This window comes from Callionymus lyra, chromosome 7, assembly GCF_982586985.1.
Source record: "Callionymus lyra chromosome 7, fCalLyr1.hap1.1, whole genome shotgun sequence".
Taxonomy (NCBI): domain Eukaryota; kingdom Metazoa; phylum Chordata; class Actinopteri; order Syngnathiformes; family Callionymidae; genus Callionymus; species Callionymus lyra.
The window spans coordinates 6498601-6516341 of record NC_141824.1 but is presented as its reverse complement, the minus strand read 5'-3'; the positions used below and the strand labels follow the sequence as shown (position 1 = coordinate 6516341).

The following is a 17741-nucleotide window of genomic DNA, read 5'->3' as shown; positions in this document are numbered from 1 at the left end:
ACCAGGTAAACGTGTTCAATTATATGGCTTATATTCACTCACACATGTACATTAAGGTCATTCTTTGAACATAAAAATGGATAACCTTTATATTCATTTCCATAGGTTACACTGGGACCGGAAAAAGGGGAGCTCTGCAGGCCTTTTACTCAGAAGGTTCCGCATACTGCAGTCATTTTTGCAGTCTAATGCCATAGGCAAAAGTAAGTTGTTTTTAGATTTTCATAGTGTAGAGTAGTTGCACTCCCTACCATGTATCTCTGATTTCACTGTTATTTTCCTATAGGCACACATCCAGTCTCCATTGTCCATTCTGGTAAGGTGGCTTTTTTCCAATTGTTCCCGAGTTGGAGGATTCAGGTGAGTATTGTGTCTGAACATTGGCTTCCTGTAGAATTTAGAATATAATTTAAAATTCTTCTCTTAACCTTTAAGAGCTCTGTATATCCTTCCTTTTCTGCATTACATTCATCACCTGTGCAGTTTAAACACCTTTTTATTTCTCTCCCAGAGCCCCAGGACCTCCAGAGCTGCTGCTGATCCAGGATCTCCAAGACGTCATCAGATCCAGAGTTCTCTCCAGCACCTCCATGGACCCTCCTACACTGTCCTCTTTTTTTCTCACTATATCCTCCCTCACTCTTCTCTTTATCCATCTGTCTACCCCTCCATCCTTCCTCCCAGCCGGTCAAAGCGGCAGGCCGTCAACAATGAGTCTGGTTCCGCTCGAGGTTTCTGCCTTCTAAAAGGAAGTTTTTCCTCGCCATAGTCCACTGCACAGTGTTTCGCTTCTTGCTCTTTGTTGAATTGCTGGGATCTGTTTTTACTTAATTAACTATAGTCTTACTTCAACTGTGAAGTGTCTTGAGATAATGTTGTAATGATAAGACACTTTAAATAAAATTGAATTGAATTGAAAGCTTGTATTTTCTTTGACTTGAAGAGGCGAATAAACGACCCGTTACACACTCTTTGTGTTGGAGCGACGGAAGTGTCGTGTTTTGATCGTTTTATGAACCATTGGCGGTCAGACAGTTTATTACTGTTTGTTGAGTGTTGTGACCTAGAGGCCACATGCTCATGAATATACTGAAAGGCCGTAATTATTAAATGTTGTTGTCATTTTATCATTGTTTCTGTCATTTATTTGTGTTGCAGTGTACATAAACAGACTTAACTGTAGAATTGTACGTATTATGCAACTGGAATAATCAGCCTAAACATGTTTCATTGTTCTACAAGCCCGTTTACAATTGAGAACAAAAAGCAATATAGGAGGGTATATTCCAACAGTATTATGAAGAGAACAAATCTCAATAGTGTGAAAATTAGAAAATGTTTATTGCCAGTAGTGTTAAAAAAGCACGATTTTTTTTGTAGTGCATACATTATACAAATATGACAATTAAAAAAAAAGACTCGTTCAATAAAGTGGGCATATGTACATTTAATAATTGATTTAATTGATTTTAAAAAAATCGAAAACCTAAATAATTACTGAGGTGTTTATGATCCGAACTACAGACAAGTTATTGAAAGGGGAATATTCTAACTTTTTTTTTTTTGAGAAACGAATTATTTCGGAACTCGAATGATTTTTATTTCATTATACAGTTGTGCTTTATTATTAGTAAAACAGCTTCGGCCAATCAGCGGCTTCGTCACATGTAGCGCGGACCCTTCCGTTGGTCTCAAAGTCACGTGTGTCGTCAGACCAGGAAATGAAAGAACGAAAAGTGATTATGTTGACGAAGATCGTCTTTTTGTCAATATAAATGTTTTATGTGGTTAAAAGTATCATGTAAACGTTCTGTTGATGTTTCTTTAACCCATAAAAAATATTTTAAAGAGACGTTCGCATATGACGCGTGTGACGTCATCACATAGGAAGTGGGGGACCGATATTGTAGGGGGGACCGAAATTGTACCTACACCGTCACCGTCCTCCACTGATGGAGAAGAGAGCAACGCCAAAGATGATTTCTGATCGCCCCCTGGTGGCTGGAGGAGCCCGGCTTCTGAGGAAAGACAGACCTGTGCTGTGTCTCAAATCGCATACTAGCGTACTAAAAGTTAGTATTTTTAGTACGTTAGTGTGTCTCAATTCTTAGTATGCGAAATTTAGTGCGCCATGCATACTAAATTGGCATACTAACACGCCCACAAAACTAGCATGGTTCGATGGACACTAACCATACTAAACAGCCGCCATTTTAGTGACGTTTTAAACGGAAGTTACGTCATATATAAATGCATATATATGCATATAATTAAATGTGTATTTTCAGCAGCAGTAGGAGGATAAACACATCTTCGCTGCTGATACCAGCTTAAATATCTCGCGATTATTTAGATTCTCATATTTTTTCTTTATTTCTTTTTCCAAAGTTGCAATACGTGCTGCCAGCAGGTGTCGGCGATAGCGTTCAAACAGCTGCTTGAAACATCGTTAAATAGAAGTAGAAGAAGAAGCTGTCATGTGATTTCCGGTTAGTGTGTAGCTTCAGGGTTTGATTTGAGACATACTATCTGCGGAGAATTTGCGTACTAGTTAGTATGCATACTAAACTGATGCATACTAACTTCTAGCATACTAAGATTAGTATGCGATTTGAGACACAGCACTGATGGAGCAAGTGCCATACGGAAACACCGCCCTCTACTGGAAGAGAAGACCAGAGAGGAGGAGCCGCCTGCGCACTGCCCCCTGGGGGTAGGGAGGACTTGGCCACCGGCGGATAGAAGATTGGATCAGCATTCTCTACCACCAGAAGAGCGGGTTGGAGCAGAGGAGCCGCCTGGCAAGTGTCACCTGTTGGCAGAAAGAACAAGACTACATGCAGATGATGGCCCGGACACAATGATACAGATGAGTACGCCTCCACACACGCAAACGGTTAAGCTGCCCAAGTACAATGGACTGGTACCACTTGTGCCATACCTGGCACAGGTGCAACTAACAATGCGGCATAATGGGTGGAGCAATGCTGAAGCTGTGACCCATTTGGCTCTGGCTTTGGAAGGAAAGGCGACACAAGTGCTTCTAGACCTAGCCCCAGTGGAAACCATCGACTTCCCCAACCTGACCACTGCACTTCAGAGACGGTTTGGCCAGCCGTGTCATGCCGACCAGAGCAGAGAGCAGCTGACTAGTCGCCATCTACGAGAAGGGGAGAATTTGGGCACCTTCGCCGCTGACGTGCAGCAGTATGCCCGGCAAGGGTATCCGCATTTCAATGCTACATCCCAAGAAGAACTAGCACTCCACGCTTTTCTACGAGGGCTGGCACCAGAAAAACTACGACAGCATGTTCGTCTCTCCATGCCGGTGTCCCTAACCGAGGCACTGAGGGAAGCTGAACGAGCACAAGGGATCTTCGCTGCTCAACATACACCATCAAGGGCTCCTAGTCCGCAGGCGCAGGTCAAGATGTTGGACTATGATGAAGATGTTGAGGAGGTCCGCCTGTCCTCAGTGCCGCCACAATCCAGACGACGACCCCGTCCGACAGATCGATGCCTTCGGTGTGACCAGCTCGGCCACTTCGCAAGAGATTGCCCTGCTCCGACCCCTATTACCAGGGTGGTGGGAAACTGCAGTGGAGTGGCGCAATGAGGGACCGCCCACTCCAAAATCCACTTTCCCTCCAAGGCAGATGGACATTGGTTGGACGTTGTGGACATACACAAGGATTGTACCTGTACTGCCAACTGGATGGTCAGCCATGTCAAGCCTTGGTGGACACTGGGTCCACCATCTCTTTGGTCCGTCCAGGCACCCTCCTTGAGGCCAATAGCCGAGTTTCCGAAATGTGGGCCCCAACCAACACCAAATTGATGTCAGTAACTGGAGAAAAGTTAAAAATTTTAGGGAAAATGATGGTGACAGTTCGAGTGGGAGACCAAGTGTTGGAGCATGAGTTTTGGCTTGCCAACATCCATGATCCGTGTATCATTGGGCTGGACCTGTTGAGTCGTTGGGAAGCTCAAGTCGACGTAGTAGGAAAGACCATAATCCTGGGCAAGGAAAAAGTGGAGCTCAAGTCTAGTAGGGAGGAGAAGGCACAGCCTGATCATCGGAGGATGACAGCAGCAGTTCAAGAGATGCCAAGATCTTGTGCTCCACAAACGGCATTAGCACCAACCCTACCAGCTTCTTCCTCTGCAGAGCCTGCGGAAGCAATCCACCAACTTTGGCAGCGCAGTAGTGACGGCATGGAACCTCAGCAAGGCCAGCAGTTGAAATGTCTGCTTGATGAGTATAAAGACATTTTTGCTGCCAGGGATGAGGACTGTGGGCGGACTGGACTTGTCCAGCACGCTATTGAGACTGGTAACGCTCAACCCATACGTCTACGCCCCCATCGGTTAGCCCTCTCCAAGCGGAAGGTCGCAGTTGAAAAGATCCAGGAGATGTACAATGCTGGAGTAATTGAACCATCAGATAGCCCCTGGGCAGCCCCTGTTGTCTTGGTCAAGAAGAAGAACGGTACTTGGAGGTTCTGCGTGGACTATCGGCGCGTGAATGCAGTCACCAAGAAAGACTCGTATCCTCTTCCTCGCATTGATGATGCGCTTGACAACATTGCTGGGTCCAGTTGGTTCAGCTCCCTTGACCTCCGCAGTGGATACTGGCAGGTGGAATTGGCCCCGGAGGCAAGACCAAAGACAGCCTTCACCATTGGACAAGGACTGTGGCAATTCAGGGTTATGCCTTTTGGACTCTGCAATGCACCTGCTACGTTCGAGCGACTGATGGAGAGAGTTCTGGCTAACGTGCCCCGTGACCGCTGTGTGGTGTACCTGGATGATCTGCTGGTGCATGCCGCTGACTTCGACGGCGCCCCTGTGCTGAAGCTGAGTGTCGGTACTGTTGCCGACAGGAAGAACGGGACCATGTGGCACAAAGGGTGATATCGGTGCGCGCCAGCAGCGGGGAAGAGGATGGGTTGGAACTTACATCTCCAGAGCTGAAGCAACAACACGCCGCTGACGCAACCTTGGCATCGGTGAAGGGTTGGTTGGAGGCCGGACAACGTCCAAGCTGGTCGGAGGTGTCGGCTTTAGGACCCGAGGTGAAGGCATACCACTCCCAATGGGGCAACTTCGAGGTCCACACTGGTGTGATGTACCGGCGGTGGAAAGCACCAGGGGGAGGAAGAGACCTCCTGCAGCTCATGGTGCCCAAGGCTCTCCGGCCCAAAGTACTTCAGCATGTACACGGCTCGGTGGGGGCAGGACACTATGGAAATACAAAGACCCTACATCGCCTTCGGAGCCGGTTCTACTGGCCAGGATGCAGAAGAGATGTGGAGCTGTATGTCCACTGCTGTGATGCCTGCACTGCCCAGAAGGGGCCAACACAGCGGTCCCATGCCCCACTCCAACAGTACTTGGTGGGGGCTCCGATGGAGAGAGTTGGAGTGGACATTCTTGGTCCCTTTCCGGTGTCAGACTCTGGCAATCGCTATGTCTTGGTGGCCATGGATTATTTCACCAAGTGGCCAGAGGCCTACGCAGTACCAGATCAAAGTGCCATCACAACAGCAGAGAAGTTGGTGGACGAGATGTTCTCTCGGTTTGGAGTTCCTGACGAGCTCCACAGTGACCAAGGGCGAAACTTTGAGTCCCGGGTGTTCCAGGAGGTCTGCAGACGGCTGGGGGTGAGGAAGACAAGGACCACGCCGCTCCACCCACAGAGCGACGGTTTGGTGGAGCGATTTAATCGCACTCTTGCCACTCAGCTTGCTATCTTGACGAGTGAACATCAAAAGGACTGGGATCGTCACTTACCCCTGGTTCTGTGGTCATACCGATGTGCTGTGCAGGAATCCAGCCAATGCACTCCTGCTGCTCTGATGTTCGGGAGAGAGCTGCGGACACCAGTGGATTTGGTATTTGGTGCCCCGCCAGAACCTGAGATTCCTGGAGGAAAGGAGATGGATTACCTCCGCAGACTGAAGGACCGACTACAGGTGGTACACGACTACAGTCGGCAGTCTCAAGACAGTGCTGGTGCCCGGCAAAAGAGGACCTATGATACACGCTGTCGAGGGCGTGCCTTTGAGCCGGGAGACAAGGTGTGGGTTTACTGTCCGGTCCGCAAAAAGGGAGTTTCCCCTAAGCTCCGCAGTCACTGGCAAGGACCTGGTGAAGTAATTGACCGCTTGTCTGAAGTGGTGTATCGGGTGCGGCTGCCAAACAGAAGACGCATGGTGGTACTGCACCAGGAAAGACTTTCACCATATCGTCCCCTGAGTCCTTCCCCAGCCGGTTGTGATGTTCCTGAAGACGGCACCTTGAGCCCCATGGACCCTTGCTCTCCATCTACACCTGTCGCACCTAGACAGCCTACCCGACAGCATCGGCGACCTGGGAGGTTTAGAGACTTTGTGCTAGATGTTGGGGTTGTCGGGGACGACTGACCCCTCAGGTGGGGGCTATGTAGCGACTGGTGCATTATGGGTCCTCAAGTTCGGCACCATGAGTGAGAGGTGTGGGAGAATTAGTCTGGTTCACCATGTTTTACATGTTTAGACAAACCTGTACAGGTGCTGTTAAATAAGAGGCACCCATGTTCTTCTTGCCTGACGCTCACTGAAGCTCGCTACAATACCTTAATATGAGAGATCTGCTCAAAATGCTGCCACACGGGGGAAAAACACCCTTTTCTCGCTGGTTCCATGATACTACTAGTAAACCAAAGTTTGCTATAGTCAACAATCCGCCAATCCAAGAGATGTGGGGGAAGCTCCATTGCGTTTTGAGGCCACTTTTATTCTGAGTTTCGCGGGAAGTTCACGAGCGATTACCGAACCGTCACGTGACGGTTCGGTTCGCGAGGCCTCGAACGTCATCACCTACGTAACCAACACACGCCTCGATACACGCTTCATGAAAAAATTCCTGGATTACTCGACACACGCTTCGAAGCCACAGTTGGTAACATCACTATCCTATGGCATTTTAATTCAATGGGTAATATATACATGAAAGCTTTGGGATAAATAGCATAAGTTATGTGATGATGGAGCTCATGCTCTCTAAGGTGTTGATCACAGATTTGTCCAACACTGTGGTCAACATTAGAACAGAGAGCAGAGTCAGCATTTCTTCAGTTTGTTGTAGAGCCAACCAGTTGAGGAACCAGTGATTTGTTGGAGCTTCTGGTGCCACTAAAATCAACCTCAAACCCTCGAGCCTCACTGTTCTCAAGAGGAAAGAGGAAACACTGGTGGAAAACCATAGAAAAGCCTTGGTCGGCACAATGGATGATCAAAAACCTTCATCCCAAGAGTAGGCTTGTCTGACTGAAAGAGAAGACTGTGTTCTCGTCCTGGACAAAGTGCAGAATGAGACAATATTTACACTTTTAAAATGGAAAACCAACACTCTGATCATATTCCTCCCCTCAATACTGTGAACTTACATATTAATCCAAATGAAAGTTCAACACATGCACCAAAATGTTCACATTGAGTGTTTAAACCAACCATGTGGAAATGTTTAATGTTTCATCTTGACAAAGAAACAAAAGTGAGAAGAATTATTTTCAATAAACTATCATCAAGAACAATTTCTAGTCGAAGTGTGTCAGGAAACTTGTAGATTCATAACTTTGTTGGCAGCATTACAGACTCAACACAACACGCTCAAAAGATATTCAGTCAGGGAAGAATCATTGTGGCAGATAAGGACAATCACCATGAACGGATACTGATCACATTTATTTGTGTGTAAAAACAAAACCTGATTGAAAATGTTAATTAAAATGGATTTAAAGACATTTTGATGAAGTTAAATATTGTAGCTCATCACACAACTTTATTTCTGTATGAGATTTATCAACTAAAAAAACAATCAAATATTGTATACTTTAAGTAAAAATGATATATTTTAATTCTATAATTCAACCTGAAAGTTATTTTTTTTATTTTCTCCACTACTTATATCCCCACTTTCAACCTGCTGTTGCCTGAGACCTTTACTTTCTCTGACAGGTTTACTTTTGAGGGCCAGTTCATGCTAAGGTTTGTGGGTAAATAGTACCAAGAACAGGCAGTTTTACTTCCTGTGAGACCATACAATGTTGGAGAGATCGTAGAGCACCAAGAGCTCACTGACCAGGAGGGAACTGAAGATAGTTCAAGTGTTTTTTTAACTACAGAAAGTCTGTCCGTAAAATAATGATAAAAATGGTTCTTGAATTGATGAAAATGACTGAAAATCATTCAAATGTATTTACTGTTTGAGCTCAATGTCATGTTTGAACCACTAGAGGGAACTAGAAGCTTTTCTCGTCTCCACAAAAAACTCGTTTATTTTTTACTTTCATAGTAATATTTTAGAAAAACTTTTTTTCTGAATAAAAGAGAATAGAAAGGAAGGAAAGAAAGTTTATACGTATATATGTCAAAATAAAAAGCAATTCAATCCACTTTTATTTCTCTTCACTTTAATTTGACACTCCTGGTATTCCATAGTTCACATTCTGCGTGACTTTAAGGTTCAGAAGAACGACTCTAAGAAATAATAATAAAGTTTAAAGTGGAGTTTTTGTCACAGAAAATAGTCGTAATAACATGTTTGGTTTACTTTGACTTTCCATCTGGACGTGACGTCACACTGAATCCTCATTGGCTCAGATATTTCTTCCTGCGTCTGTTGTTTACTTTCACTTGTACTTCGTTCGTCGACCTGAAGACTTGTTGGATCCTAGTCTCCAGAAAAGAGCTGAAGATGAAGAAGGTGTTGTTTGTGCTTGTTGTGTGGATCCACAGCTCAACTGCGAGTGAGTCTCCTTCCTCCACTTTCATGTGTTCACACCTGCGTCACCTTTTATTTCTCCAAATACTCTTCACTACAACCTTCATGACCTTTTCACTCTCAGAGGAGTCAAAGTGTTTCACTGATTCACTTTTCATCTCAGAACCGTGAAGAAGTCGTACACAGAAAAGTAGATCCGAGCTCAATGTCAGGTGCTCACCTGGTGGCGCTGTTGAGTCACTTCTGTTGATTGACGGAGGAACTTGTTTGACGCTGAACAGAAAGTGACTCCAGAGTTTTGCTTCATGAGCTGATCACTTGTTTTTAAACGATGCTGCCATCAGGAGATTCATTGACTCACAAGAAGAGCTTTTACAATTTTCATTGATTTGACTTTAGTAAACAAGTCTATCATGAACTAAAATGAGGAAATAAAAACAAAGAAAGTGTCGCATTTCTTAAGTGCGCATGTTCAGACAACCTTGTAGCTCAGCTCACTTCAACATATTATCACATCTCACAGTTTATTGGAGCAACTCAGTGAAGCAGCTGCTCTGAACTTGTGTTTGGACTTAAAATATCTAAATGAAACATTTACAATCATGTTGAACAGTAATCTTCAGAAACATGTTATTTATAAACTGATATAAACTCATGTTATTTAACTTCATCATTAACCTTAATGTCCTTCAATGATCTTTATTCTATCAATCATTCTTCGATTTGTTCCATGAACTTGGTTTTAATATTTTATTATCTATGCGTTTTTTAAAAACAATTTCAATTTAGTTGTTTGATCTTTTTCAACATTGTTGCTCCTGTTTCTTCTTAATTCATCCATTTATTCTTTTAATTCTCTTTATTCCTTATTTGTTTTATTATAAATATTTATTACATTTCAGATTGTTATTAATATTAATCGTTTTTTCTTCTTTCTTCTTCTTCTTCTTCTATAGTTGTGTCCCAGTTAGCCAGGGTTCTTGGAGAGTGAAGTGTGAAGGATGTTCTGCTGGTGTCCGTGTGTGGACGTGAACTTTGTGTCACTGCTGACTGTCCCTCTGTTCTTCACCTCTTTGTCTTTGTAGAAGATGTGATTGTTCTGCTGCATCACAACGTTGTGTCATCAGAACCAGAGAAGATCTAAACTTTGTTTTTGTGTCTCACAGTGATTCACACAATGCAGTTTTTCTACACTGCGTCTGCTGGAGTTAAAAACTTCCCAGAGTTGGTTTCTGTCACTTATGTGGACGGAGTTGAAGTGGAACACTACGACAGCAACACCAGGAGAAAAGTACCCAAACAAGACTGGATGATCCAGGTCACAGCAGATGATCCTCAGTACTGGGAGAGAGAGACAAATATCTTAAATAATGCACAGCAGGTCCACAAGAACAACATTGAAATAGCAAAACAGAGATTCAACCAAACTGGAGGTTTGTTGTCTTTAAAATCAATGTTTGACCTTAAACTGAATCATGTTCAACCTTTTTACATCCTGAACCATCAATCTTGTATACAGAGTAGATCAGAGGAGGAAACTGGAGTAGATCATACAAGTTCAGAGAAGAAGAGAAGATCACAGTGGAGTATTAAACAGTGGAGTAGATCACAGTGGAGTATTAAACAGTGGAGTAGATCACAGTGGAGTATGAAACAGTGGAGTAGATCACAGTGGAGTATTAAACAGTGGAGTAGACCACAGTGGAGTAATAAACAGTGAAGTAGATCACAGTGGAGTAGATCACAGTGGAGTATTAAACAGTGGAGTAGATCACAGTGGAGTATTAAACAGTGGAGTAGATCACAGTGGAGTATTAAACAGTGGAGTAGATCACAGTGGAGTATTAAACAGTGGAGTAGACCACAGTGGAGTAGATCACAGTGGAGTATTAAACAGTGGAGTAGATCACAGTGGAGTATTAAACAGTGGAGTAGACCACAGTGGAGTATTAAACAGTGGAGTAGACCACAGTGGAGTATTAAACAGTGGAGTAGACCACAGTGGAGTATTAAACAGTGGAGTAGATCACAGTGGAGTATTAAACAGTGGAGTAGACCACAGTGGAGTATTAAACAGTGGAGTAGATCACAGTGGAGTATTAAACAGTGGAGTAGATCACAGTGGAGTATTAAACAGTGGAGTAGATCACAATGGAGTATTAAACAGTGGAGTAGACCACAGTGGAGTATTAAACAGTGGAGTAGATCACAGTGGAGTATTAAACAGTGGAGTTGATCGCAATGGAGTATTAAACAGTGGAGTAGACCACAGTGGAGTATTAAACATTGGAGTAGACCACAGTGGAGTATTAAACAGTGGAGTAGATCACAGTGGAGTATTAAACAGTGAAGTAGATCACAGTGGAGTATTAAACAGTGGAGTAGACCACAGTGGAGTATTAAACAGTGGAGTAGATCACAGTGGAGTATTAAACAGTGGAGTAGATCGCAATGGAGTATTAAACAGTGGAGTAGACCACAGTGGAGTAGATCACAGTGGAGTATTAAACAGTGGAGTAGACCACAGTGGAGTATTAAACAGTGGAGTAGACCACAGTGGAGTATTAAACAGTGGAGTAGATCACAGTGGAGTATTAAACAGTGGAGTAGATCACAGTGGAGTATTAAACAGTGGAGTAGATCACAGTGGAGTATTAAACAGTGGAGTAGACCACAGTGGAGTATTAAACAGTGGAGTAGATCACAGTGGAGTAGACCACAGTGGAGTATTAAACAGTGGAGTAGATCACAGTGGAGTAGATCACAGTGGAGTAGATCACAGTGGAGTAGACCACAGTGGAGTATTAAACAGTGGAGTAGATCACAGTGGAGTAGATCACAGTGGAGTATTAAACAGTGAGGTAGATCACAGTGGAGTATTAAACAGTGAGGTAGATCACAGTGGAGTATTAAACAGTGGAGTAGACCACAGTGGAGTAGATCACAGTGGAGTAGACCACAGTGGAGTATCAAACAGTGGAGTAGATCACAGTGGAGTAGATCACAGTGGAGTAGACCACAGTGGAGTATTAAACAGTGGAGTAGATCACAGTGGAGTAGATCACAGTGGGGTATTAAACAGTGGAGTAGATCACAGTGGAGTAGATCACAGTGGAGTATTAAATAGTGGAGTAGATCACAGTGGAGTATTAAACAGTGGAGTAGATCACAGTGGAGTATTAAACAGTGGAGTAGACCACAGTGGAGTTTTAAACAGTGGAGTAGACCACAGTGGAGTATGAAACAGTGGAGTAGATCACAGTGGAGTATGAAACAGTGGAGTAGATCACAGTGGAGTATGAAACAGTGGAGTAGATCACAGTGGAGTATTAAACAGTGGAGTAGACCACAGTGGCGTATTAAACAGTGGAGTAGACCACAGTTGAGTATTAAACAGTGGAGTAGACCACAGTGGAGTATTATACAGTGGAGTAGACCACAGTGGAGTATTAAACAGTGGAGTAGATCACAGTAGAGTATGAAACAGTGGAGTAGATCACAGTGGAGTATTAAACAGTGGAGTAGATCACAGTGGAGTATTAAACAGTGAAGTAGATCACAGTGGAGTAGATCACAGTGGAGTATTAAACAGTGAAGTAGATCACAGTGGTGTAGACCACAGTGGAGTATTTAACAGAGGAGTAGACCACAGTGGAGTATGAAACAGTGGAGTAGATCACAGTGGAGTATGAAACAGTGGAGTATTAAACAGTGAAGTAGATCACAGTGGAGTAGACCACAGTGGAGTATTAAACAGAGGAGTAGATCACAGTGGAGTATTAAACAGTGGAGTAGATCACAGTGGAGTATTAAACAGTGGAGTAGATCACAGTGGAGTATTAAACAGTGGAGTAGATCACAGTGGAGTATTAAACAGAGGAGTAGATCACAGTGGAGTATTAAACAGTGGAGTAGATCACAGTGGAGTATTAAACAGAGGAGTAGACCATAGTGGAGTATGAAACAGAGGAGTAGACCACAGTGGAGTATTAAACAGAGGAGTAGATCACAGTGGAGTATTAAACAGTGGAGTAGATCACAGTGGAGTATTAAACAGTGGAGTAGACCACAGTGGAGTATTAAACAGTGGAGTAGACCACAGTGGAGTATTAAACAGTGGAGTAGACCACAGTGGAGTATTAAACAGAGGAGTAGACCACAGTGGCGTATTAAACAGTGGAGTAGACCACAGTGGAGTATGAAACAGTGGAGTAGACCACAGTGGAGTATTAAACAGAGGAGTAGATCACAGTGGAGTATTAAACAGAGGAGTAGACCACAGTGGAGTATGAAACAGTGGAGTAGACCACAGTGGAGTATTAAACAGAGGAGTAGATCACAGTGGAGTATTAAACAGTGGAGTAGATCACAGTGGAGTATTAAACAGTGGAGTAGATCACAGTGGAGTATTAAACAGTGGAGTAGATCACAGTGGAGTATTAAACAGAGGAGTAGACCACAGTGGAGTATTAAACAGTGGAGTAGATCACAGTGGAGTATTAAACAGAGGAGTAGACCACAGTGGAGTATTAAACAGTGGAGTAGATCACAGGGGAGTATTAAACAGTGGAGTAGATCACAGTGGAGTAGACAACAGTGGAGTATTAAACAGTGGAGTAGATCACAGTGGAGTATTAAACAGTGGAGTAGATCAGGTCTCACTCTGGTTTCTCTCTCAGGTGTTCACATCTTTCAGATGATGAGCGGTTGTGAGTGGGACGATGAGACTGGAGAGGTCAACGGTCACCAACAGTACGGCTATGATGGAGAAGACTTCATCGTGTTTGACCTTCAGACTCTGACCTGGGTCGCTCCGAGTCCTCAGGCCGTCATCAGCAAACACAAGTGGGACCAGAATGAAGGCTGGAATAAATATATACAGTTCTTTTACACCCAGGAATGTCCAAATGATCTGAAGAAGTTTGTGAAGTTTGGGAGCAAAACCTTGATGAGAACAGGTAGTTCCATGACCTTCTTCTCCTTCTGCTCTCCTTCCTCCTTCTCTCCCTCCTCTCTCTCCTCATGTCCTCTCGTTCTCTCTCTCCTCTTATCTTCTTTTCCTCACCTCCACCCCTGTCCTCCCTCCTCCTCCTCTCCTTCATTCTCTGTCCATCCTTTGACTTTCTCTCTGAAGTGTGGTGTCTCTCCCTTCAGAGCGTCCACGAGTGTCTCTCCTCCAGAAGACAGCCAGCTCTCCGGTCACCTGCCACGCTACAGGCTTCTACCCCGACAGAGCCATGTTGTTCTGGACCAAAGACGGAGAGGAGCTGCACGAGGACGTGGAACACGGAGAGATCCTCCCCAACCCTGACGGAACCTTCCAGAACATGGTGGACCTGAAACTCCCGTCTGACGACTGGTCCAGGTACGAGTGTGTGTTTCAACTGGACGGCATTCCGGAAGACGTGGTCACCAAACTGGATCCGTCAAACATCCTGACCAACGGTAAGAGTCTTCAGAACCTTCTTGGTGTCTCCAGAGGTTTCTTTCATCCAGATGAGAGTCCAGGTGTGGTCAGCATGGATCTGCTGAATGAGGCCCCACCACGTCTCTAACACTGGTCACCTGATCATGTCTCCACTTACTTTGCTCTCCATCCACAGCCAGGACTTTCCTGACCTTGTACATCATCATGGCCGCCGTCGCTGCCTCCGCTCTGGTGCTCACAGTGGTTGGATACTTCATCTACAAGAAGAAGAAGAAAGGTGAGAGTTTGTGATTTGATCCAGATCATCTCCAGATACTGGAGAGAAAGAATAGAAGGTCAAAGAAGGTCAGCAGAGATGAGAAGAGGTCAGAGGAACTCTTCTATGTTCATCTTCTTCAGGTGTAATTTGTCCTCTTTCTTTCCATTTCAGGCGACTCTGACTCGTCTTGTAAGTACATGATCTTGTCTCAGCTCAGATGTTGACCATGTGACAGAGTGCTAGCATGCTAGCATCAGTGTTGACACTAGTTTCATCTGCTGGTGAGAAGCACACAAGCTAACAGGGTTTGTGATCTTACAGCGGCCCCCAGCTCGGAGCTGGACCATCTGAAGGATCCGCCCGTGGACAGAGACTAAAGTCAGTGGATGATAATTGTCACTTTTCTTCAAGACTCACTTCACGCATGATTTTACAAGTTGATACATTTTTCTGTCTCCGTGTTTCAGGAGGAATCGACCAAGAAACGTCTTTTTCTTCTGAGACTCTGCAGACGTCAGAGCTGCTGATCTTTGTTCCTTCACTGGAAATGTGTTTGAAACTCACATCAGGATGTCATGTGATCTGAGCCGTTATGAAAACTACACACACACACAGATAAATGCACACACACGATTCTGTACCACACAAATACACTCACACACACAAACACTCACACACATGCTTCACTTTAACACAAATAAATGCACACACACAAACACTCACAAACATGCTTCTCTAAAACACAATAATGCACTCACTCACAATCACACACAAACACACACATGCTTCACCATCACACAAGGATGCACACACATGCATCTCTGACACACAAAAATGCACTCACAAACAACTGCAATAACACACACGCATGCTTTACCAAAGCAAAAAATGCACAAACACGCACACACACAAAAAAGCAATCACACACAATGACAAACACACACACATGTGTTTTACTACTATACAGAAATGCACACACATAAATACTTAAACACATGCTTCTCTGGCGCAACAAAAGCACTAACACACAATAACTAACGCACACACACAGATGTCTCTGTAGACAAAATGATACACACACGGAAAATATATACAGACAAACAGAGTCTAAAAACAGGTACTGACACACAAAATCAGGCACACATGCCCAAACACACTCACGGAAACAGTTGAACAAACCTGAAAATAGGCGCACACACAAATAAAAAGATAACAAACACATGTATTTACACATCAAATAACAAACAGAAGTACAAACATGCAAAAACCAAAATGGAAAAAAAATCAGACACACAGTGACAAATTTATGAATGTGTAGACACACACACACACACACACACACACACACGCAAGTACACGCACAGACAGTTTTGTGTTCATGTTATAGTTTGTGTGTTTTCTTCCTGGTGTGTAGACACTAGTTAATGAAGCGTCAGTTGTGATGTCAGAGGTGAAGAATCTTGTCAAACATAGTTGAACTGCTGCTTCATTTCTTGTGTGTTTTGATCTTCAAATAAATGGACAGAAAACGTCCACATGTGTTTGGACTCCAAATGTTCAGTAAAGTCACTTGTCATTGAGGGTCAGTGGAGGCTCAGAAAGAATCCATTTGTGCAGCTGTTATGAAAGGTCAACATCTCTGACCTCTCCTTCTGTTTCCTGATCAACTCATGTCCTAAATATGACTGTATTGCTTTGATCAACTCGTCTTGTGCTGAACAGGTGCACATAAGTTGTGTCCACTTTTGTGTAGAAGAAAAATCCAGAAGAGCTTGTGCCGACAATTCACATGTAGAAACTTGATTCAAAGTTTCCTGCTGAGTCGGCTGAATGTGTTTGTGGAGGTTTGCTCTCTGACCTGCTTCTCTCAAGTCAAACTTCATCAGGTTACACAACCATGAGACGCCGATCTCACGCCACACCTGTGCCGCCATCTTAGATCCCGCCAGAGCTCAAATGTGCAACACTGACGACACATTTGGACAGGTGTGGTGAGACGCCCAGTGTGGATGTTTGACTCCGCCCCCCGAGCACCTGCACCAGTCAGGTGTGCCTCTATGAGACTTGTGTGTCACGCCCTCACTGCACTCAACTGCTTTCTGTTTGCAGCGTGGAAGAGGACACCACAACAATCCACCTAGATCGCCCCCTAGCTGTGAGTCGCTCACCTAAGTCAGAATGTTAATAATTGAAAAAACGTTTTCATTTTAACATCAAACACAACTCTTGTTCAAATGTATTTTCCCTTGTATTAAACTATATTGTTTAATGTTTACAATTGTTTGTAATGCATAATAAAATAACCTGATATAGTTGTTTTAATGTCATGGTGATCAATAATCACAGTTTAGATGAATTATGGAATTGAACGTAGTGATTTTGAATACATGTTGTGTATAAACTATGAAACTACAATTATGTTTTCTAGTCTCATCTCTTTGCAATCAAATGAATGACAGTAACATTTTAAAATTCAAAAACTATGCATCCGTCACTGTAATGGTTTGGTGTGAGGATGGAGTGTGATGTTGGTGCAGAGTTAAGTTAAGACTATACTTTCAGGGATCATTTCTATAGTTCTTAACTTAAGAAATGTGTTTGTAAAGTGTTTGGTGTCACTAACCATGATGAAGAGTTGTGATATTCCTTCCTGAGTGTGAAGCAGACAGAGAATAATGATTCACTTCATATGTTCTCTGTCATTGATGATCCTTCTTTACTTCCTTGTGCAGTATTGAGAGGAATATGATCAGAGTGGTTGTTGTGTTCAAGACAATAAACTATTAAGTGACATTTTTAATGTAATTTCCTTTTAAATGTTAACTAAAAGAAACAAAAGTATTTTCATTTTAATGTAAAGACTGAAGCTCATATGTCTTTGTCTTTGTTGAAATTGACAGACTAAACGGATCTGTCCAAGAAGCAATGAATTACACACATAAAAACACAAAAGTATCCCAAAGTAAAGGTTTATTTTTGTATTGAAAACATGTTTATGGCCCTTGAAAGTGAAACAGCATTATTGAATTATTGTAATCAGATGCATTGTGGTCAGTCGTGTGTGAGCGATTGACTTCACTTATGTTTGCAAGGTTCCATATTAATACTAAAAACACAAAAGTCTGTAGCAAGGTACACTTCTTTTTTTTTATATTCCATTATGTATTTTAAAAGTTGTATCATATAAAACCTAAACACTATAATGTCGTGCAAGCAATCTCTGAAGTGACACTGCCACCTGCTGTCCAATGAGTCTTAGTAACTTATTTCTTATATTTAATATGATAT

At 43.3% G+C, this 17741-nt stretch overlaps 1 protein-coding gene and 1 non-coding gene across 2 annotated transcripts; both read left to right on the top strand.

The window, feature by feature from the left end:
* Positions 1-9938: 9938 nt before the first annotated feature.
* On the top strand, positions 9939-15290 carry LOC148074902 (major histocompatibility complex class I-related protein 1-like). The gene is made up of 7 exons (XM_087795088.1): positions 9939-10199; positions 13446-13724; positions 13921-14211; positions 14370-14471; positions 14625-14642; positions 14775-14831; positions 14921-15290. Exons 1-6 carry the CDS (start codon positions 9944-9946, stop codon positions 14828-14830), a joined length of 1002 nt encoding a protein of 333 aa, XP_087651214.1. The 5' UTR covers positions 9939-9943; the 3' UTR covers position 14831; positions 14921-15290.
* Positions 15291-16999: 1709 nt separating this feature from the next.
* On the top strand, positions 17000-17212 carry LOC148074901 (small nucleolar RNA U3). Its single transcript, XR_015711907.1, has one exon. It is a non-coding gene; the product is annotated as a small nucleolar RNA U3 (small nucleolar RNA).
* Positions 17213-17741: the final 529 nt, after the last annotated feature.